We start from the raw sequence: 24918 nt of genomic DNA on the forward strand, positions 1-24918 counted from the left end.
ATATCAACATAATTTATAAAATACAATGCAACAACTGCCACAACTTCTATATTGGAGAAACAAGCAAAAAAATTTAAACTAGATTCAAATAACAAAAAAAAAAAAAAAAACCTTCACACGTTTCTAAGCACTGCAAATCAAATAAACACAACATAACCATAGAAAACACACAGATACTAACTAGGGAAACGAAAATATAAAGAAAGGCAAAATCAAAGAAGCCTTACTTATATACCAACTAAAACCAAAATTAAACCACTATAATATATAAGAACACCTTTATACTTATATTAATTAATAACCCAAAATCCACCTGCAACGCCCCAACAATCCCGTATCCATTTATACTCTCGTCCCTAAGACATTTATCCGGCAACGGTCACTTGCAAATTCTCTCTTTCTTAACCTGAATATGACCTAGGAAGGTCGGAACGTTGTTCTCTCCTTATCAATAATTGTTAATACCCATACCAGGCGTTCTGAGATACGTATTTATTTCAAATGGGTTTCTCGTCATCAAGGAAGACGTGAGACCAGTTTAAGTTCATGAAACATGTTTTCAAAACTGAAACATAATCAGTGCTTTTAAAGGGCAAGTATATTTCAACCACTTTACTGGCATGTGTATATTATATCAAGCTGTGGTCTTATTCTAAAAACTTCATAATATTGCCTGAAACTTAAATCCGGTAATCACTTCCCAGATATTTAAAAATATGCCATTGTATACACAAAATAAAACTGACAGATTCTTCCATGGGGCATGTACCATTCATATGAGTGCTGTCAATTTCACTATCAAACAAGAAATAATGTATACGTAGAAGCATGACGTTACTTGCCGGTAAAAAATTATTGCTATTATTCTTGATACAATGTATCATGCTACAACTATCCTTTCTAGTAGGCAACACACGTAAATCCTATGGTAGATCGACCTGGTATGTCCTTGTGGTTAAGGTGTTTGAGTTGCAATCTCCAGGTCATAAGTGTGAAAATCTATCACACAAAACTTGCTCATCCTTTCAGCCACAGGGGCATTGTAATGAAATGGGATACAATGGGGTTGGGTTATAGTGCTGATGGGGTCATTTGAGGATGGTGACCTGTTTGAGACATCTTTCTCTCTTATAACTTCTTTTAAGTTTTGACTTCATTGCATAAACTGTCTTCTCTTGTGTGGGATTTTCTCTCTCACTGAAGTGATCCTTCATCACTTCACCAAGTTGCCCTTCAATAAACCCATTGGTAAAAGAGTAGCTCAAGAGTTGGTGGCAGGTGGGGTTGACTAACTGCTTTCCCTCTAGTCTATCACTGCTAAATTAATGATAGTTATCTTAAATAGCCCTTGTTTAGTTTTTGTACAAAATTTAAAAGGCTCCAAGTATACAAAACTTTTATTAATGAAGTTTAAAAACACATGATAAAGTTACTTAGCACATTTCACAGAGCCCAAAAAGAGCTGGGTAAACCAAAATCATTTCTGCTCAAGCAGTCTACTGCACTTTTCAAAGTTGTTGGTCGGACCCAACTTTGGTTTTAGTAATTTCCTGCAGTTTAAATAGCTGCAGCTGTAGCCTGATGTCTACCCTCCTGCACCAGCTGTTTATTTGGGAAGAACTAGCAGCTATCCTTGTTTTTTTCATGCAGAATATGAGCAGTCAATTTTGAAATGACCCAAGTGCTAGCCCTCAAAATATATGCTATGATTCTCCCTTATAGACAATGTCCAGGCTGCAATGCCAACATCGTAGGGAGCATATCTCACTCACTGGTATACAATGGAGTTTATCTTTGCAGTGTTTATGTAGTCACTTGAAGAGGGTGATTTGTTTCAGGTGTCTTCCTCTCTTCCAATTTCATTTAAGTCCTAAGCTTAAATGTCATTGTTGGAGAAATTGTCTGCTCATGAGTGAAAATTTCTCATTTCTTCAAGTGATTTCTCATCACTCCACCAAGTAATCCTTCAACAAGCTTGACTATGAGGAAATCCTCAACATCTGCTGAAGCCTTTTTAGGGTACATCTTTCCATCATAATGACATATGTAATATTTGTGAGTTGTTAAGCTTTTGGCGGTACCTCTTTTTGTTCATTCTCTTCTGGCTCAAAATGTTGGTAGAATTCTGTAAAATTCTCATCATCCAAACACAAGGTAAAACGTTGTATTATCATCCCATGGGCAGCATTTTTTGGTAGTGATCTGCCTAAAATGCTTCATGAAATGGGCCAGGTCATTTCTAGCTGTTTCCTTAATTATCAGAGGAAGAGATCTGTTTAGGCCTACTCACAGGAACCTCTGATACTAGCGTTAACATTTTACCCATGATCTTACTGCCAACAGCATATTTTAAGCATTGGAAGTATTGATGGAAGTATTAAGCATTGGATCATGAAGTAGACATGATCAGGGGCTTCTATTATAAATATTAATTTCATGCTCTTGAATGGCAGAATGACAAGTTAATATTGGCAGTTTCTTCATTGGCTCTGCACAAACTGTGTTTTCTTTGTGACCCATGGTTGCCCTCACACTTTATTTCCCATCATCCCATCACAGAATGAGGTTCAGAACTGCCTCATGGATTAAAACTTGACTATTTAGTGCCTGCTGCCAGCTGGAGATATCATCCACCAGCAGCACCTTCACTTTTTCTTTGGTTGTCTTAAACAAATTGATCAGCAACTTGCCTGAAACATTTGTACTTAGATATTAAATTGATAGACACTGTTGTTCCCAGCATCTCAAGGGCTTTCACCTTCTTCTCTACAACATAGCTTTTACCTACTGGCATATTGTGGTTTGTTGCTATGTCTTGATCTTTGTTGTGTGCTCCAGTTACTACTAGCACTGTTGATCCATTTGAGCTGACCATCGATCATACGCTGTTTAATTATGTTGATGACAATTCCTTCTTGTGATTGATTTCATTTGTTTTGAATTTTGTGCAAAGCAAAAATGAGGGCTATCTACACTAGTCATCCCTAATTTAGCAATGTAAAACTAGAGGGAAGGCAGCTAGTCATCATCACCCACTGCCAACACTTGGGCTACTCTTTTTCCAACAAATAGTGGGATTTACTGTGACATTATAACACCTTTATGGCTGAAAGGGCGAGCATGTTTGGTGTTATGGGGATTTGAACCCGCAACCCTTTGACTATAAGTCGAGTGCCTTAACCACTTGGCCATGCTGGGTCCATTCTTGTGATTCTGATAAGTTGTCTTCATTTCTGGCAGTAACACCCATGAGGATGATTATTATTTTCTTGTTTCTTGCATGGACCACCTCTCTAGGTAGCTCCAGCTGCTTCATGTTGAAAGTTTTGCAGTTACTTATTGGTGACGGACTTGCATTCATTTGCAGTGTGTCTCATTTTATAACAAGCATAGCATCTCTTCTCCCTTTTGCCTATTAACCTCTTGTCACCTTTGATGGAATCCTACTTCTGATCAGTCATCCAACATTTTCAAATTTACTAGTTATTCTTGGACTTGCCAGTTATACTCCCTCCATGGACTTCCAAATACTGTTCTGCCAGCTTGATCTTCTTGTCTGTGTTTTGGTGCTCTCATTCCTTTGGGAACAGTGGCATGTCAGTTGTGCACATAATCATGAACTATTCAAATATTAATAGGTCTACCAGTCATTCAAACTACTATCACACCAGGTCATGCTAGTCCATCTTTTGAAATATTGCAATAGACATGCCATAAAGTAGAATACAGTTCCTTCAGTGTCAGGTTTAACTTCTTTGAATTTATATTGAAACCTTCCTCTTTAAGATCAAAACATTTCAGCAAGGCCCTTTTTTAACTTGTCATAGTCCATAGCATCTTATGATGTCATTCCTACCTACAGTACTTGTAGGCTTTCTTCTGTGAAAAGATAGCTGAAACAGACTGCCCAATCACCTTTTCCGAGTTCTGACTTTTGGCAAGTCTTTCTTACCTCCCCAGGAAAATATTCATGTTGATTTTCTTTTCATCAAATTTGGACAGCTAGAATTGGCTGGATCTGACCTCTTTAGCATTCCTGGGTACTTTTCTGTTAGATGAGCTTAGCAATATCAATTAGTACTCTTCTCTCTTTCTCTATCTCAATTTCCTTTTCTTCTTTTGGTCTTTCTTCTAATTCCCCTCTTCTCTCCTCAGTTGATGTTCCTTTTTATCTCTGTGTCTTCTTGTTGTTTAACAAACTCTTGTAGATAATCATTTTTATCCCAAGTCACTAAATTCTTTCTTTATCCATTTATCAAAGTCAGTCAACATGATTATAAAGTGTGATTGTGCCTTTTACAATATTTTGTCCACCACTACAACTGTACATGTATAAGTCTATTTCTGCCATAATTTACATCTTCTTTTGCTGTCAGTTGCCATTGTAAAATCCTGGTTGGCTCATCAACATCAGATTTCATATGGCCACAATTTTTTTACCATTAGGTGTCTGTGACTTATTGACAGTAAATTTCAAAAATAAAGAAATAACATATTAAAGTAATATAGTTAAAAAAGGAAATGTATATAAAAAGGTTTGTCAAACAGTTAATTACAACAGTTGAATTCGTAGCTTCAAGTATGTTTTGTTTCATCAAAAGTCCACACAGAATGGTTCAATTACTTTAAAACCTAATTAACAAAACAATTTTTTCTTCTCTATTATATTATTACAATATAATCTGTGATAAATTCGTTTACATTACCCTGTGGGATTCCACAGTTGTACCCAGAGCTTTAAATAAAATTTTTCTGTCAAATATCCATACAAGCTGGTTCAGGTACTTTTTAATCCAATTGACAAGGCGATTTACTCTTCTCTACTATGTTATGGCAATATAATCTACAATTATTACACTTTAAAAATTGTCACAATACATACTTTATAGCTAAACTCAGGATCATCCAGTCTATAATTATCTTTTTTTTTCCTTGCACTTAATTTCCTATTACACTTTGTATGCATATTTTTAATAGTACAACTCAAGCCTACAACTTTCTACACACTGCTTCACAGTACTTAAAGTAGTAAGAAAAATTTGAAAGGTTCTAAAAATGACATCAGTTCACAACAATTGAACAAGACAACAAATGATTCATAAACAGTTACATAAGCAAACTTGCCATAATTATCACTTCTAAAACTAACTTACTTTCATGTTCACACTGTATAAACTAAATAACTCTCATTTTTAAACCTAAAATGACACCTCATGTATATGTAACAAAGAATAGCCCAAGAATTGATGGTGGGTGGCTTTGACTAGCTTGTCTTCTCTTTAGTCTATCACTATAAATTAGGGATGGTTAGCACAGACAGACCTCAAGTAACTTTGCACAAAATCCAAAAAAACAAGCTCATGAGAAAACACATGATACCCTAGGTAAATGATCTGGTACAACATATGACTAAAGTAAAAGGAACTGAACTACTTCTTTAGAACTAATTACATTTATATGTATTAAAGTTGTGGAAACATTACATTATATAATGATGTAGAAAACATATAGCATACCTGCACAATTTGAAGGATATTATTAACAAACTTACTTTTGTAACGTAAGAAGATTCACGATATTGGATAGTTGTATAGAAAAGGTTTACCTTAAACATTTGAAATGTTTTATTACTACAACTTTAAAATCCTTATTTAAATTTCAAATTAATTTTTACCTTGTAATATCTTAGAAATGTACACTACTTTTGGTTCCATGTATGCTCATACAGCTTGTATAGGAAATGTTTAATCAAATTAAAAAACATGGACATACATATTAAGCTATAAGTCAACTACATCATAACACAACTGAAAATACACACTAATGATGTTTAAGGCATCAGAAAGAACCAATATATATACACCAGAAAGGTAGGATTAACAGGCTGCTGGACCACAACACACAGAATGAGGCAGAATTGTTCATCCAAAGTTTGTTTTTACAATTGTTACATGGTAATGTGGAACTTGCTATTATCAGTGTTATGTGAAAAAATCTCCTAACCATAGATTATTCTTGTACATTTAAGTTCCCCGAGTCACATTAACTTGTGACCACTGTGTTTAAAAGAAAATAATTTATCTTCCTTTACACTATTAAATGATTTACATCAAAAAAGAGAGAGAGGAGTATAGAACTAACAATACAATGAAATTTAATTTACATCATATAGAAGAAACTGAAAGGGAAGTTTTTGTAAGATAAGGTTACTTTGTTTTAATTTGCATAAAATTTCCTGATGTTCTATATTATATTGTTTGGGCTACATTTTAAACATTTTGTTTGTTTTTAAGCAAAATTGAAATAATTATCGTATGTAAACAACATTATAAGATTAACATGAGGTTTCTATGTAATGCAGAAATGTACAAGAAAATGCTGGTAGTTAATAAAATGGTCAATTAAATCTTTGCAAAAAGAAAGAAATTTCTTTGTACTGATGAATATAAAAATATAATATTCTCTTTCAAAGAACTGTAACAACAAAGATAAATCATATTTGTTCAAGGTATTAAACTTACTGTAATGCATATTACATATCATTTTACTATTTTAGCTTCGAGTTTTCAAACTAGCCAAGTCCTGGCCAACATTGAACCTTTTGATATCAATCATGGGAAAGACAGTAGGAGCTTTAGGAAATTTGACTTTTGTTCTTGGAATCATCATCTTTATATTTGCTGTTATGGGAATGCAGCTGTTTGGGAAGAATTATGATCTGAAGAAACATTTGTAAGGTTTTTCAAAGCTAGTTTGCCACAATGTTTGATTTTTAAAGTTTTCAATCTACTACCATCTTAATTTTGTTTAATTATAAGACTTTTTCAATGTTATAAATACAAATTCAAAATATGTATCATTGTTATAGTTTGTTTAGAAATGAACATAGTTTTCCTTGGATAATCTACACATTTAGCTCATGGTATGCAATTTCTTGTATAATTTATATAGAGAGAAAATTACCAGTTATTAGTATTAACAATAACTCTTGATCAAAGCAAGCAGACTTTTATGTTTTAGAACTAAAACTCAACGTAGTAAACAGTATAACTATTTCAATATGCTTGGCTAACCACGTGTACCCAATGATTTAAAACTTACAATACTTAGAATATATTGATTCATCATTTGGTTCCCTTTCAGCTTTAAAGTTTGTTATAGCATCAACTTTTTATTATGGAAAATGTACAGTTTGTTTGTATTCTCAACTAACACATAGGTGAATAACACATAAATAAATATAAAAATTAATTACAGTGATAACACTACCATATTTGATAATCATTGTAGTAGGTTTGGTCAAAGAGAAATTAGATTTAATGGGACTGTGTTTGTAGTTATGATCATTAAAAAAAGTATTAATGATGTGATAAAAAATAGTTTTGTTACAGCTATATATCAGATGAAATAATAACAACACTCGTGGATAATTTATTCACTACCTTTAAAAGTTTTTATTTTTAAAAGTCTGATATGTTTGAAGAAATATTACTTTAGAAAACAAACCTTGTAGGTTTCCTGATCAGGAAGTCCCTCGCTGGAACTTTCGAGACTTCATGCACTCCTTTATGATTGTCTTCAGAGTATTATGTGGAGAATGGATTGAATCTATGTGGGATTGCATCCTGGTTTCAGGCTGGCCTTGTATTCCTTTCTTTTTAGCAACTGTTGTTATTGGTAACCTTGTGGTAAATATACAAGCAATCAATCTACAGTTATTGAATTGTATTTGTATTTCAATTACGAGCAAGTCTCAAGTTGGAATGGAATAAATTAACTTAAGTTTCAAAAATATTGTTATTGCTCTTTTCTAAATAACTTTTTATTCAATGATCATCAGGCTTTCTTGATTTTTTTTACAAAATTTCATTTCTAGAAAGAGTTGAATATTCTGAAACTATACTACTTCCTTTCACCCAAAGCTGTCTTGACCTTGATTTGCCCTCTAAGCATTGCTAAAATTTTTGAAGTGCACCACAGTTTTGTATATCTCTTTATTTTTTGCATCATTGCAGCAACATGTGATAGTCATGAGTCAATCTCCTCAATTCTCAATTACGGCAAGTGTTTAGGTATAAGATTAATATTTCTTACGAAACATTAATCCCCTGGGGTGCTCGAAGACTAAACAGTCCTCCTTCAACCCCGCACTTGGTGGGAATTGAGTAAATAACTAAGTGAATAGATAATAGGGATAAACAGATTGATGGATGTAATTTTATTTGTATAAATGCTAGTCTGGTAGGCGTGGTATGCAGCAAAGCGAACCCCAACCGAAAAGGAGACGAGAAGAGACGACGAGAAGCAGGCCGGATAAAACATGAACAATACACAAACGGGCCATTTCAGGGCCGGGCAAGGATCGATGGATCAATGTGCCCTGGCAGGGATCCATAGATCCAATGCCTAAGACTTGAGTGTGGGGGAAACGGGAGTACCCCGAAAAAACACACTTTCACTAGACGGGACCCATTGAAGCCCGCCAAGTGCCCTTGAGATGAGCTGATCTTGGAAGGTGGATTGAACCTGAAACGAGACTGAAAAACAGGATATGTTAGTAAAAACAAGAGTTACGTTGTGTTAGACTGATTGAGGATAAAGTTATATGGAGATAAATATTTACACCAGGATTTGGGAGTAGCTGCTATGTTTTTGAAGTCAGAAGTGAGTGTTACAGATGAGTGGATTTTTTATAGTACTTGGTTGCTAGTTTAATGAATCGTTCGAAAATTGGCAAGATTTTAGTGTGTTTTTGAACATATTCAGCTGGTGTGTAGTGTTGTAGACGAAATGCGAGTCGTATTACTCGATTTTGAAGTCTCTGTAATAGTAATAATTGATTCTTGTTAATGTTGCATGTTACCATGGCTCCATATTCTATTAGAGATCGAATGAATGTTTTGTAAATATATAAAATAGTTTGAGATCTACAACCGTGGGTGTAGTGATTAATTTTGCAGAGGTACGAGATTCTGGTTAGCACTTTCTTCCTAATGTTTTTGAAATGAGAATTTCAAGTAAGTCTCGTGTTGACTGTTATACCAAGGAATTTAGCGGAGTTAGAGAAAGAGATAAGGGTGTTATAGAAATAAAGTTTGGCAAGTTTTACTCGCACTATTTATACTTATGCAGGTAGCTCTCTCTGCCATTGCAGCATATCCCTTACTTTCACGATTGGCACTACAATATTTATATATAGGCTAACCATAATTTCCAATCCTCAAACCGTAACAGTTTTCAATTTTTATTACAGGTACCGGCACCAGTATAATAAAGAAGTGCTTTCAGAACCTAACTCCCCTTAAGTTTTAAAGCTGCCACGAAAAAAAAAGGAATACTGGTAGTTTATATCCAACATTTATTCAAATTCAGCAAGACAAGGAACATCAAATTTTTTTAATTTTTTACTGAACACTTTTTTTTTGTGACCATTCATATTTTTCACTTGAATAAACTTTGTTCAAAAAATCGTTATTAATTTTTAATTTTTCAAAGAACTCACCGCAACTGAACTCAATATTAAGTTTACAATGCAACAGTCCTTTTACTATTGATTCAATCATTAGACCTCTTTATGCCCCCCGCTGGTACAGCGGTATGTCTCCGGATTTACAACGCTAAAATCAGGGGTTCGATTCCCCTCGGTGGGCTCAGCAGATAGCGCGAGGTGGCTTTGCTATAAGAAAACACACACACTCCTCTTGTCAAAAGTCTACACAAGCTGATTTAATTACTTAAGAATACAATTGACAAGATGAATTATTTTTGCCTCCCGCTAGTACAGCGGTATGTCTTCGGATTTACAACGCAAAATCAGGGGTTCGATTCCCCTCGGTGGGCTCCACAGATAGCCCGATGCGGCTTTGCTATAAGAAAACACAGACCTCTTTACTGAGACCAAATGCTATTCATCACTGAAAATACTCTCTCAACAGGGACAGAAGTGCCTGGTAAATAAAAAATGTATTCCATAACTTGCCTGAGATTAGGTACAGAAATACTTTGATCTTTGAAGCGGTTGAAAAGTTCTACCCATTTTTCTTCACAACTTCTTTCTTTTGATTTCCACTCGTCACATTTTTATGATCAGAAGGATTTAGCAAAAACAACTTCATCAAGCAGATCATTAACATTGATTGCAGCATTTTCAAGCATTTCATTAATTTTTTCAGCAGCTGATTCTATGTCAGGCCACACGAAAACACTGTTTTTTATCCAAACAACGTATTCCTCACGACCAAAACTGTTTCCACATAACTCAATATAAGACAGACATCCATCATAAAAACTGCTAAATTCCTTCCTAATCATATGTACCTGGCATTTTCCCCCTTACTCCTGCACACTGAGGTTTTTGTGTTTTTTTTGCACCAAGGGGAATAAAGTTATCTCATCTTTCTTTCAGGTTAGTTTTCAACTTATTAAGTTCTGCAACAATGTCATTTGCAGTTGCTTTTGTTTTCTCCATGGCTAAAATAACTTTGTTGAATAAGCCTAGTTGTCCATGAACAAACCACAGATACATTTCTCCACATTTACTCTCAAAAAATCTTTTTATCAACAATGGGCACTGTTTTTGTGAACAAAAATGACTTCAGTCCTTCATAAATCTGGAGAATTCTCTCAACATATTTCCATATTGAAGAACCTTCTTGTACTCAATTTCTACAAACTCACAGAATTCTCTTAGGTGTATAACACGCACAGTGTAAATATAGAAATCCTTGTAAATTTTGACCACCAAGCTTTCCACTTAAATAGGAAGGACATCAACTGCAGTTTGGATACAGTTATATACAATGTGAGCACCACAACCAACAACCACAATATTTCTACCAAGTTTCTTCTTCAATCGAATTTATACATCGTTTTTCTTCCAAAATTTGTATTGCAGTTGTCATCATAATAAGCAACATTTTTTTTTTATAAAGCATGTTTTTTTAAAGAGGTTAGCAAGCAATTCGTCATAATTTCTGATGTCACTCCAGAAACCAAATGAAAGTCTAAACGTTTTACTTTCAATTCTTCCTTTGGCAAAAACTATCGCACCATGATAGGTGTAATTTTGGCATCTTTTTGGTTTGAAGCATCTGCTGTAAGTGAAACGTATTAAACCTCCATTAAGTCTCTCTTCAATTCCTCTGCTGCTAAAGGAACAATTGCATTCAAAATAAAACCCTCATTCTTCGTTCTGGCAGAACGTAACTTTGGTTTAAATAACTTTGCTATCAGTTTGGAAGAGCAATCAGCTGTTTTAAAACTTATTATGGACAGAACTATAATAAGCAAAAGTTGCTTCTTTGGCAGCTATTAACAAGTCACTCTTTTCAGGCGCAGCTTTTTTAATTACACATCAACTATTGAACTTTGAGCAGCTACTGAAAGACTAGCTGTATGTTTAGCACTTTTTAAATAGTCTGTTATGTCTGAGCGACCACCATGTGAAACATAGAACTCATATGAACACTGCAAGCATTTGACTCTGTCTTTCTTGCTGCAATTATTTTCAAGAATGGATATTCTTTTTGCAATTCACTGTTGAATGTGCAATTTCTTTTATCACCTTTGGACATTATGACTAGGATTAATTTCTAAAATAAATGAACGAAAATAATTCAGCATGTATCGTATGACTAATATAATAAATACTGTAATAAATAAAGCAATCACAAAGCACAAACACTTGCTCAAAGAAAGCTTTGCATATGTTGCCGCTCGCCTCTTGTGCAGCTGCCATTACGCGCGTACCTTCAATAGCAGCCCATTGATGAATCATTAAACTTGTACTGGTACCGTATCAGCTGTCTGTGAATTACTTCTGATATGTAATACCTTTGAAAATTTGCATGCTACAACACTATAGCCTCTCTATTCATCAGGCCCAGCATAGCCAAGCGCGTTAAGGCGTTCGATTCCTAATCCGAAGGTCGCCGGATCGAATCCTGGTCGCACCAAACATGCTCGCCCTTTCAGCCGTGGGGGCGTTATAATGTACGGTCAATCCCACTATTCGTTGGTAAAAGAGTAGCCCAAGAGTTGGAGGTGGGTGGTGACGACTAGTTGCCTTCTTTTAGTCTTACACTACTTAATTAGGGACAGCTAGCGTAGATGGCCCTCGTGTAGCTTTGTGCGAAATTCAAAAACAAACAAACAAACTACCCATCAATTAATAAAATGAAAACTTTATTTTTTGTCAAGACCAAGTTAGGACTCTATGCAGCTTTTAACATTTTCCGTTTATCCTTTTTGGGGCTCATGCCTTTTCATCAAAAACCGGCACATTCTGAGATAATTCAGTTTCAACCAGGACAAATTAGTGAACCAGACGGGACACCGAGACAGACCACTCAAACCGGGACTGTTCTGGCCAAACTGAGACGTATGTTGAGCCTATTTATATGGATTTTTTTTTTCCTTGTTGAATCCTACTAATGCTTTTTACCAATTTCACCTTAAAGTTTGAGTTAATTGTTACTTTTGACGTTTTATTTACGTTTCTTTACAACCATTTCTTACATTCTTTTTTGGAAGTCAGAGTTGACTTATAAATTTGAATTTTACTGTGGAAGATGAGAGATTTTCGTCGAATATGAACGACAGTAATGTCATCAGTCCCCAATTTAACAGTGTGATCATGTCTGCCAAGAAGACTCAACATTTAATCTGCAAGTTGTTGGGACTCTTCTGTCCCAGTTTGCTTTCCTCTTCCTTGGAGTAATGCCTCATCCAGTCATATGTTAGTTAGTTCAAGGTATTTTTTGCAATGAAGCTATGAAATGGATGGAACCAGTTCTTCAAGGATTTTACTGCTGTGTGTTTGCTGTCTCAAAAAACAAGGGAGATTGGAAACCCATCATACATGGCTGAATACCTTGCTGGAACACTTCCAATTCACCATGAAGCCCTACCTTTCCCCAGAGTAGATTTTTCCCCATGTGTTAGGATGATCATATTCAATATAGCAGATACTTAGTTTCATATTCCTATTGCTTTAGAGTCATGTCGTTATTTTTAGTTCATTCATGGAAGTGTGATTTTCAGTTCCTAGCACTGCCATTTTGTTTTGCTTCGAATTCTTATGTGCTGTGTCCTGTTCTTCATTATTTTGCACGTCAGATTTCACTTACGTGGTCTTCAGACTCATAATTACATAGAGGACTGGCCATTGCTCACCTCTTTCCAGGCTCAGTTTGTCACTTGCACATGCTTCTTTCTTCAAAAGTCTTCTTAAGTGGAGTTTCTTATCAACTCAGAAAAGTATTTTCTTCAATTCCCTTCTTGGCCTTGCCCATCCTTCTCCACTTCAACTCCAGGATATGGAGGAGGTAGTTACTCAAACATTATATTCTTCTCTTAATGCTCAAAATGTTTTATCTCTTTGTGGATATGGGCCTCCCTGGAAGCTCTCATTCCCTTCAGTTAAGCATACATCTTCCCATCAGTAACTGTTTCCCATAAACTGGAACTTCTTTCACAATCTCTTGGACCATCCTATTACTGTTCTTCCAGGGATCAGGGCCGACTTTATTTGGTGGTTCAACAGGGCTGTTACAACAGTGGGGGTTCTGCTTTCTCTACCTCGTCCCAACTCTCATTTGTTTTCTAATGCTTCATCGGTAAGTTGGGCTTCCATCAACTCTTTGGAGATTTAAGGTCAGTAATCCATCAAGGAAACTACTTTTCATATCAACCTCATATAACTTTTGATAGTTTATCGAGCTCTCAATCATTTTCTCCAATTGTGGGAGCAGGTGGTTATGGCTCATTCAAACAATTCCACTGTAGTGAGTTATATCACCAAACAAGGGGGAGCAGTCCAGGTCTCTGTGTTTCCAAACACTCAACCTCCTGTGCTGAGCCCACAACTATAACATAACAATCTTAGTATGCCATGTTCCTAAGGCTAGGAATGTTGTTCCAGATCACCTGTCCTTTTCCATCCAAGTCCTTCCTGCAAAGTGGTCCCTTCATCTCAGTTTTTTAGTTGGTGTATTCTTGCCTAGGAAAACCATGTATAGATGCATTTATCACTAACTGGAGTACCAAACTTCCTTTCTTTTGGTCTCCTGTAAAGTATCTTTCAGCTGTGGAAGCAGATATGTTTAGTCAGGATGAGGGACCTTCATTTGTATGCTTACCCTCTAATCAGACTATTCTCCATAGTAGTTTCCCTCATCCAGACTACCCTTCATTGTATTTTGATTGCTAGTCTATATTGGTTTGTTCAGTTGTGGTTTCTTTTGCTCTGGCCCTTACTAGAGCAACTTACCTCAGTCCAAGTCTCTCCTTTGACAACCTCATTTTGAAATGTTTCATCCCAACATTATCAGAAACTCTATCTTAATACATTCCTTCTTTCCAGTCCAATTGCCTCAATTAGGGACTCATCACTAATGTAGTGTCTTTGCTTACCCATAACGTTCAACCTCCCTCTTTGTGTATCAAAGGTAATAGTCTATCTTCAGATAATGGTCCATTCACTGTGACATCCATCCTCCCCCCCTTTTGTTCCTCCTCTGTCCCAATTCTTTACCTGGTTATTTGATCAGAATTTATTTGCATTCACTGTTCCTAACTGTTGAGCTACCCTGTCCAATGTTTTCTGCTTCTCCCATTTTCATAAATTCTTCTCCTCTGCAATCATTTTCCTCCTGTTCCATTCCTTTTATCTTGTTCATCAACCCTGTCCCTTTGTGCTTCCAGACTATTTCTTGTTCTGACATTTGGGCTATTACTGTTTCCCACACCCTTTACTATTCTTCTTATATTATCCTTTATCATGATTGTTTCTTCCTACCTAAAACATTTGCTGTGGATGAAGGATATTTTGTCTTTTCTCCTATTTCTTTGCTTTCCAATTCCCATTTACACCCCCATTCAGGTCTGGATTTTTTGTCAAGTTAATTTCTTTTCTTGTTTATGTGTTTTACTGACTTCTTTTGTGGTTCCCATTTTTATCTCTCGATTCTTTATAATCCCTCTGTTTCTCGTGATCTTTCTCCTATTACCCTTACTGGCTGGGTTCAACAACTATATCATAAACTATTCATGTCTGTTGTTCTCTTAGGAAATTATACCAGCTAGTATGTGAACAGCTGCAAATACTTTTGTTTTACATTATATAAATGACCTAGCTGTGTCTTCCTCAGTTGGGCATCTTTGTGATTCTCCACATGTCAGTTTGCCTTTGAGTAGGAGAAATTGATGTATTATATCTATTTTGTTTTACTTTTTTTTTGCAGTTGTTTTACATTGTATTTCAGAATCCTATCTATTGGCAGGTATTACCTGCTAAGGTATGCTGGATTTCTTATCTTAGCACCAATTCTGCATAATTTTCACATAATTATTCATTATGGAAATGGGATGTTTTTGTAGGACCAACGATTGCTTACCTAATGGCATATCTATACATCAGGTTTTTTTATATATATATAAACATACACTATGGCCCATAACTCATAGATTTCATAAGTAAAGCAGATCCCTACTGACCTCTGATACTTTCTTCTTCTGAATCCAGACCCCCTAACAAGTATTCCCCCTCTTTCTTCTAGTGCAACAAGAAGTCCCTTGCCACTTCTAATTCCTAGTCATATGTTTCTACACTCTGAGAAGAGAACTATCATTGTTATGCTTCATATTATGCACTATCATGATCTTCTCAATTCGAGACACTTCTCCTGGATGTTTTTTGCCAGGGTTGATAGTGCTTATTCATCATGACATACATTATTCATGCAAGGTGCTACCACTGGATGTATTCTGCTCACATGGACTGCACTTGCTATAATCAATAATCACAAGGTGTTCCTGCTAAATGTTCTTGCCTGGGCTAACTGCATTTGTTCACAATATTATTATTTTTCATGCAAGGTACTTCCACTGAATGTTTTTTTCCTGGGCAGACCTTATTTGTTGTTTTATGCAAGACACTTTCAATGAATGTTTTCTTTGAAGATGGATCACGCTTGACATATTCCATATTATCCATGGTTTTCCCCAGAAGGTTTTCTTGCCTGGGTGGATTGCACTTGGCATATTCTTACCCATTGATGGGTCTTTAGCCCTAGCAATATATTCTATTACGTTTTTCTTATGTGTATTCCTATCTTCTTTAGTGGGTGAAGAGCATACCTGTCCTGTCTTGTACATAGTGCTATACCTCACAGTTGTGCCTCCTATCTTAATTGTAGCAACTCTGTTTCTTCACGGCAGTTGTTCTCTGTTATGTTTTTATTGCTTTTATGGCTTCAACAAACCTTTCACCTTTGCAATGTGGGATACTAGCTTTGGATGAGGTTAGGTAATACCATTTTGGAAGTTGACATCTCACCCACTTCCTACCCTTCCTCCCCACTAATTTGCCAGTGTTTCTAGTTTGTATAAAGCATTGATGCACTGTTCAAAATTTTAGCAATGTTAAGAGGGTAAATCAAGATTAAGATGGCTTTGGGCAAGAACTAGTAAGTATCTATTAGAAATACATTTTTAGTGTTAGGAAATGTTAATTTCTAAAGTATGGTAATTCATGATAAATCAGTGTGTATTTTAGCAACTTTAGCCTATTTAAAGAATTTAAAAAGTGTGTTGAACATTAAAGGAAGATATGCTTTAGAGTCTACAGTCCATACCCACATATAAGTCAATGCAGTGTAAAGGTCACCCCTTAATTAGAGCCATTTTGGCTCAGTCATAAAATAATTCCTTCTACTTTTATGTTTGTAAAATATCTACTATTATGAGCCCTTGTTCTGCCATCAACTTGGCTTGTTGTTACTTGTTTTCCAGCCCCAAATGGTCTCTTTGAACTCAGTATTGTAGCCATTCAGGCTAGTTCTCACCTGTCACTGCCCATTTGAGACCTGTCAGTCAATGTGAGATTACTACCATATATCGATTGAAAGTGACCATGTCTTGTAGGTGTGATGAATTAGGTCATTAATGTTCCCTATTAATCCTACCAGATGCTTCACCCCTTATGTTTCACTGATTATCACAAAATCAAACACACATGATCAAACAAACAATACGTTTTCACACTGATTTAAACTTTCTTATTTATAACACTTTTAGTTCAAAATCTCTTTGGTCCTCTTGTGAACAAAAGATTTCTTCACAAGGAAAAAGTATACATTCAAGTTTCATCACCCTTCCCTCAATTTTCAATAAATAGAGAGCTTTGCTTTCTCAGCCAGACCAATTGTCTCTATCCGTTTGACAGAAATGGCAGAAAGTTGCTGTTTCATAATTTGAGAATTATTACCGCCAGGATTACTACTCCACAGAGAGACACCCAGTAATATTACCACCCCAGTATGCTGCCATTAATTGCTCAGATCCACAACTGACTGGATAAACAGGGCTGGACTGTAGTTACTTTTTAAATCTTAAATCTTTTATTCTAACCTATATGGAAGAATACTTCTATACATTTATAACTCCCAACTTGAGGGAAGATATTTAACATTATGAGAAGCATCATGTAAATATTAAGAAATTTATATGTGCAATCTTTTGGCTCTGTTATATGATATTTTTTGCTTTGTGCATATTATTCTGTGTTCTTAAGTACATTATTTAACTAAATAAAAGTTATTTAGTGTACTGGTACCATTATTATGAAAAATATGTTTAAATTTTATCGTAGCTGTGTAATGTTGAATCTGAAAATTTTGATTGTACCCTCTTCTTCAGTTAGGTCAAAAAGAAGCATTTGGAATGTTTGGTAAAAGTTGCTTAATAATATAAAATAGCTTTATCAGTTTTAAACACAATCAACTGTGAACACTTGTCTAATAAAGGTTCCAATAATGGCCCTGAAAGTTTGTATAAATCAATAAATTAACATTTACTTGGAAAAATGCTCTAAGAATTATAAACGTTTATATTTGAACTGTTAGATTTTACATTTGTGGACAAGGTAATATACTATACAAGATTAATAAACAAGCAATGTTGTCCTGATAACTTGATTTTGTCAACAATTGACTGGTATTTAGATTCATCCATCAAGTCAATCAGGATTTTATATGCTCATTTAAAATATCACATTATCTCAAAATATCCACTTCAAAGGAAGATTCACAACAAAACATCTGTAATTACAATTCATGTTTCTCTGTTTGTATTTAGAGTGAATATATCCATAACGTTTGATATACATTTCTACAGCTAAGTTTAATTTTGATTATGTCAAAAACGCATTTTTAAAGATACCGTGTATTGAAATCCAAACAAAACAATGTTTTAATCTATATCAGATCATTTCTCCATACTACCATATAAGTCTGTAATAAAATAAATACAACAAATATCTGAGCTTTGTATATATATTCTGATTTTATTTAAAATATTAAAAATCTCACTAGTCAATCATTGATTAATAATTAATTACTTTTTTCAATCAATTTGTAAGTCATTAACTTTGTAGCTAATCCCCAACATTACCTATAATCTGTTACAAGTCAATTTTTCATCTGTTTGCTGAAGCAGTGTGCTCTAATTCAGTTGTTCTGCCACATAATTGGCAACGTATAGCATACATCAAGTTATAGTGACATGTATGAATATATTTATTACTCTGTTGAATTAGCAAAAGTAACAAAAATAATTTTTTTGACATGAACCACCACTTTTCTAACTATATAATATTCATGGGTAGTTGGATACATTCAGGTTATTTTCTATTACTACTTTAAACATTGTGTTATGATATCTTCACATAATTTTTACAGTATTGGTGCTTATTTACTGTAATTTTTTTATGAAATTAGGTTTTGAATCTATTTCTGGCTTTGTTGCTTTCCTCTTTTGGTGCTTCAAACCTCTCTCAACCAACTTCAGAGAGTGCAGACACTAAAAAACTACAGGAAGCTATTGATAGATTTCATAGAGCATCAGCATGGATAAAGAGCAAAATGTTAACTGTTCTAAAGGTGAGTTTATCTGATGTTTTTCCTTATATGAATGAAGTTCATTAGTGTATATATGTATTGCATACATTTCAAGTTTTATTGGTAAGGTAAATCATTATCAATATAAATTCACCTCAGATACGTTTACTTGTGAATAAGGTGTTTATATTTTATATCAGTACATTATCAAGTAGTTCAGTGTAATTATTCACGTTACACATAATCATAAATTATTATATAGAGATATCTTAATTTCCATTTATTCAGTCTTTCAGATTATCACTCAGTGTTACAGATAATTGTTTGAAGTGTACATTCACGAAACATTAGCTAAAAATTATACTTTCTCCACAACTGATGTGAGCAGCTAACTATTAAGTGCAAACTTTATCTATGTAAATTAATGTCCACTAATAAAACTATACTTAAGTATTGTTCTTTTACTATGCAGTTAAACAAATTATTTACCATACCTCATATGTATAGTTGAATCTTGTAATAATTTTACTATGTATACAACTAACTTCACCTATTTAACTTGCTATGTCACTATTGATTTTTCTTGTTGAAACATTTACTATTCATCTGAATAGCTGATAGTTTACCACTAACTATTCTTGTATAAGTTGCTATTTCGTGATTGATCTATCTAGTTGAAACATGTACAACCTTGTTGTTACTCATTTGCTTAGCTCTCAGTTTGCTCCCAAATTTACCAATGTAAGTTGCTTGTTACTAGTTGTTGAAACGTATGCTAACTTTGCCTCTTGTATATTACTAAACATTTACTACTACCTTTATATGTGTAAGATGCTGTTCAATTTTGAACTGAATGGTTTAACCATGCTTTACATCAGGGCTGCCGATAAAGGAAGGGAGGATTATCCTCCAGGCCTGGGGGTATTAAGAGGCTCATACAAAAGCTCACCAAATTGACTTTTCAGAGTGCATTTGAAACTTTACAATGAAGGTTTGGAAAGTTGCATTTTATAGTTAACTGATATTATGTAGTCCATACATACATGATTACCCCTGGGACTGGAATAACTCTACTATTCACTGTTAATCTTTTTAACTCTCTACTAACTCTTGATTTCATATGTTTAAGTTAACTGTTCACCAGTGGCACTTGTAGCTTATTCTAAAGTACTAGCTGCATGTCACTTACTATTTAGTAGTGACCTATACAGTTAAAAGTTTATTAATAATTTAATTTAGGTTATTTAAAATTGGCAGAAAATTTCTAAGTGGTTGTAACGAATTAAGCTTTCTAATACACTAAAAATTATTTATACACCAACAGCTTGTAAAATAATTTACATTGCCTTCAGATTTAGTGAACTCAGATTAGTGTTAATATACTACCAAGTAAATTTAAACTTAATTATGTATTTAAAGTAACTTACAATACACACATACATACACACACACACACACACATATATATATATTAGGGGCTCATATATATATATATATTCTGTATTTTTAAATCATTTATTTAGCTCTAACAGCTCTGAAAATGTCTTATTTTACAACATGAAACAGCAATCCAAGTATTTGAATTAATCATTAATCTTAAACTTTTCCTTCCCTACTTTAGCTTTTAAGGCCAAAAGTAAATAATCAAATTGCAGACCACACAACAAATATTCAAGAAGAGAGAGAAGAAACTTTTCCTAGAGAAGGGCTACTAATTGATGGCCAAATTCTCATGAAGGACAACAAATATCCAAGTGAACATACAAAGATGGGTATTATAGTTGGAGATGGTTTAGATGTCGCAGTTCATGGTATGGTTCTGGATGCATCATCATTTTGTTTTTTAATACCAATAAGTATATTAATTTACAAAATAATACTATCTCCTTTTATCCAAAGCTATCTTGACCTTGACTTGCCCTCTACACATTGCTAACATTTTTAATAATGCACCAGTCTATTATACCCTTCAATTTTGTATCGTTGCAGCAACCTTTGCTGATCATATGACTAACCTCTATCTTTACTGGCAGCACAATCCCAACTTCCTCAATTGATATTTTAGTGTATACATGTGTGTTTTAATTCCTACTCCATGTGACTGAAAAAAAATAATTTTATGTCAGTTTCAATTTCAAACTTCAACTTCTTATGTTTAATTTACATTATTTTTTAAATGGTTATGTTTTACAAATTATACTTTGTTCATATAAATTCGAGATTCATTATGGTGGATGATAAAATTCTCACCATAAGTACACAAAGGCTCTGACACTGATACCATGATCTAATGGCTGATGATGTTTGCTGGGGAAGCATAGACTTTAGTTCTTTCCTTTACAGATGGACTGCACTTGGCATACTCCATATTATCTAAGGCATTTCTCCTGGATATTTTTTCCCAGCTGAACTGCCCTTCTTGATCTTATAAACTTATGCAAGGTACTTTGATTGTTGTTTTTTATCTATGTATCACAGTTGGCATAATTTGTCATATCCAAAGGTTCTTCCCTTGGATGTTTATGTTTTCTACCTGGGTGGACTGCAGTTGGGCTATTTATACACATTTACAGGTTTTTAGCCCAAGCCACATATTCTTATATCAGATTACTTCTTGAAAGTTCAAGCAATTTTTTGAAATCCAAATACAATTTATTGTATCATGTTCTGATCCTTTTTACACAAATGGATGCTCTACACACTATTTACTGTTCAAAATAATATTTGTCTTACACGATCTGGTACCTGTCTATTATGTTCTGCCCCATGTGTCTTACTTTGTTATTGGGCAAAGAGCATACCTGTTCCAAAAGTAATACTATACCACATAGTTGTGCTTCTTTTTATAATTGTGGCACACCTATTGTTTCACAGCAATTTTTCTCTACTTTTTTATTACTTTTGTGTCTTTACCAGCCCCTCTATCTTTGCAATGCAGGATTCTAGCTTTAGGTGAGTGGAGAGGGTAATATTTTGGAAGTTAACATTTTCTAACACTGAAAAGTATTTCTGATAGGTACTTACCCTCTTTCATCCACTTGCTTCCCACTGATTTGCTGGTTTCTGGTTTGTATCTGTCAAATATTGAAAGTGAAGATTGTGCTTCAGTGGTAGAGCTACTTGTGCTGGTTATAATGATGCAATGCGATAGGAAGAGAGTAGTCACATGATTAGCATATGTTACTGCAGTGGTACAAAAATGAAGAGGTATAATAGACTGGTGTACTGTTGAAACTTTTAATAATGCTAAGAAGGAAAAACTAAAATCAAAATAGCTTTGGGTAAGAGAAAACAAGTACCTATCACAAATGCATTTTCATTGTTATAAATTGTTAACTATTACCTGTTTCTAAAAGTAGTAAGTATTCGTATATGTAAACACAGCATAAAATACCCAAACAGTAGGCTGATGTTCTTATATGCCTAAAAAAATTGAACTAGTTCTATTCAAAGGAGCTATGTATAATTAGATATTGTTATGAATTTGTCCTTTCTACTTTTTATTTTAAAGAGCTACAACCTTAATCCTTTCTATATTTTATTACAGCTACAATTACTATTAAAGTTTCTATGCTTACTTCTTGTTAAATGGTTAAATTTTGAAATGTTTAACTATGGTATATGAATATAACCAATAATTTGGTTTTATGTTTTTGCAAAACACTCAGAAGATGGCCAGGCAGTAAAACTTAGGATGAATAGCAAACCTATGGTGAACTCTGTGCCTGTTGGCTCAAAGATAGACATCTTAAATAACAAAATGGTGAAGGTAGTTTCAGTTTTTGCTTCTATTACAGTGATTGTTCAACTGTAAAATAATTATATGAAAATATTTGTCGCTTTTATTTTTATATAAATTCTGATTATAATTTAATTCTAAAAAAGTTGACAAATGTCACCTTGAATTTGCTATTTTGTTACTGCTACATATAAAAACATTATATATTTCTTACTTAATACTTTGGGAATATTATCTAGAATTATAGTGTAATTTTTGCTAAAGTTTATATTTGTTTACTAAACATGCTGTTAAGGCATCTGACTATCCTCTTTAATAGCAGTTTATTAGTTTTATGTTTGTCTCATTCCATACTGTTTAACTTAAAGTTCTGGTATTCTTTTTCTATGTACAGAGCTCACAGCATTTTTTTTATAACATTATCAAAATAATATGAATTAATAGGATAAAGCATTCTCTTCTTGCACACTTAAGTGTTAAAAACATTCATTGTTTATATGTAGTTTGTTTTGATATTATAATATTTTAGCATAAGCATGATCATGATCATATGCAAGGTTATAAAGGTTAAGAGGTTGCATTGCATTTTATTATACTGTTTTTATCTTACCTTTTTTTCTTCATACTGTTTATAATACTTCTCTTTTGAAGTCTTTTAATGTTCTTAAGCAGTCAAGTATTTTGGTATTTTTCAACTGTCAAAAGTTTCCATCTCTCGATTCAAGAGTAATTACTTCTTTATAGGTTTTATACTCCCTATTAAGTTTTAAAATGTCATTCTTGAATAATATAAGAACAGTTTTGCATATACCTAAGTATGTATTAAGATAATTTTGCAAATTTCAGTTAAAAAGTTTGTTAACAATACCATTAACATATTTTGTTTTTCAAACTTTGGATTTCATCATATAAATCTCGGGAGTTTTTTCTTAGGATATACATTTGTTATTGTGTTTTATAATACTGATATGTTATTATTATGAACAAAAACAGGCGTTAATAATTGTTTTTAAGAATTCTAATATTCCAATTTTTAGAAAAATGAAGCTATGGGAAACAGATCATGTACTTTAAGGGAATCTGATATACTAGGTCAGAAACCAAACCACAGTCAGATGGACTGTAAGGCTGAAGTATTTGTTGTCAGCAACTCAGATATAGAGCTTGGTAACATGTCACAATCTATGTGTAGTGATGATGAAAGGAAGGAAAGTAGCAAAGATGATGATGAATACAGTCAAGGTAAGGAAGGATTCATAAGAGATAGTTTTGGTGTAGGCACAAGAAATGAACCATACATTTCTTTACTGCTATTTCCTGTTGGTCCATACATAAACATAAGTGGAATAAAAACACCTTTATTTAAGTGCTGCTTAGTTTCTATGTTTATATATAGAAACCTAATTTTCTTTCTTTATCTTGAAAGTATTAGTTATGAACTATTTATTGTTTTGTTTGGTTTTCAGACATTGTACTGAGTTCTTTTACAAATATAAGGAATTAATTGTACTTAAAACATCATAAAAACACTTTCATAAAACTTATAGATAGTAAATGAAAAACTGGTCGAAACTTTTCAGTACTTAACACATGAAATCATGATGGGCAACATTATTTTTAATTTTATTTGTGAATTTTATTTATGAGTCTTGTGAAGATTAAGGTTTTTTTGCATATATTCTAACTGGTTCTAATAGTAGGTTCTTTGAAAGTTTGAAAAAATAAGTTAGGAATTGTCAGGTAAAGAAATATATGAACTGGTTAATTTTCAATTACATAAAGTTAGAACACTTGGTGCTGAAAATTTCATTTATAAAACATGGTTTTGAATGCACTAAAGGCCCTTATTGCTTTTTAACTATTAGGACATTTAGAAGAAGGTGAAATTCTTGATTCTGAAGACATTGAAAAGATTGAGGATGAAGGTATTATTATTAGTGAACATCCAGCTGACTGCTGTCCAGACTGTTGTTATTCACGTTTCTCCTATTGCAATGGTGATACTGACTCCCCTTTATGGCAATATTACAAACTGTTACGTGCAAAGAGCTACTGGATAGTTGAGAACAAGTACTTTGAAACAGTTGTAATCACTATGATCATGTTGAGTAGCCTTGCATTGGTAAGTTTTAGGTGTGTACTAATAATCCCTTATTTTATTTAAAACAAAATCAACCACAGAGTTACAGTTAGTATAAAAGGATGAAAATGTCAAATACAAACGAATGCACACTATTTTCAATCTATAACTTCATCCTGCTTTATGATTACTTCTAATTTAAA

The 24918-nt window shown here is 33.8% G+C and overlaps 1 protein-coding gene across 4 annotated transcripts in view; it reads left to right on the forward strand.

Moving 5' to 3' along the window:
- The window catches only part of LOC143256592 (sodium channel protein para-like), a 174903-nt gene that overhangs the window by 117716 nt on the left and 32269 nt on the right, over positions 1 to 24918 (forward strand). For all 4 annotated transcript variants that reach the window (XM_076514020.1, XM_076513991.1, XM_076514011.1 and 1 more), the window contains exons 16-22: positions 6557 to 6732; positions 7514 to 7688; positions 18777 to 18938; positions 20518 to 20707; positions 22565 to 22665; positions 23673 to 23877; positions 24501 to 24757. In XM_076514020.1, the coding sequence (XP_076370135.1) occupies positions 6557 to 6732; positions 7514 to 7688; positions 18777 to 18938; positions 20518 to 20707; positions 22565 to 22665; positions 23673 to 23877; positions 24501 to 24757 (1266 nt within the window). The remainder of the gene's footprint in view (positions 1 to 6556; positions 6733 to 7513; positions 7689 to 18776; positions 18939 to 20517; positions 20708 to 22564; positions 22666 to 23672; positions 23878 to 24500; positions 24758 to 24918) is intronic.

The sequence above is a fragment of the Tachypleus tridentatus genome, chromosome 1, assembly GCF_004210375.1.
Source record: "Tachypleus tridentatus isolate NWPU-2018 chromosome 1, ASM421037v1, whole genome shotgun sequence".
Taxonomy (NCBI): domain Eukaryota; kingdom Metazoa; phylum Arthropoda; class Merostomata; order Xiphosura; family Limulidae; genus Tachypleus; species Tachypleus tridentatus.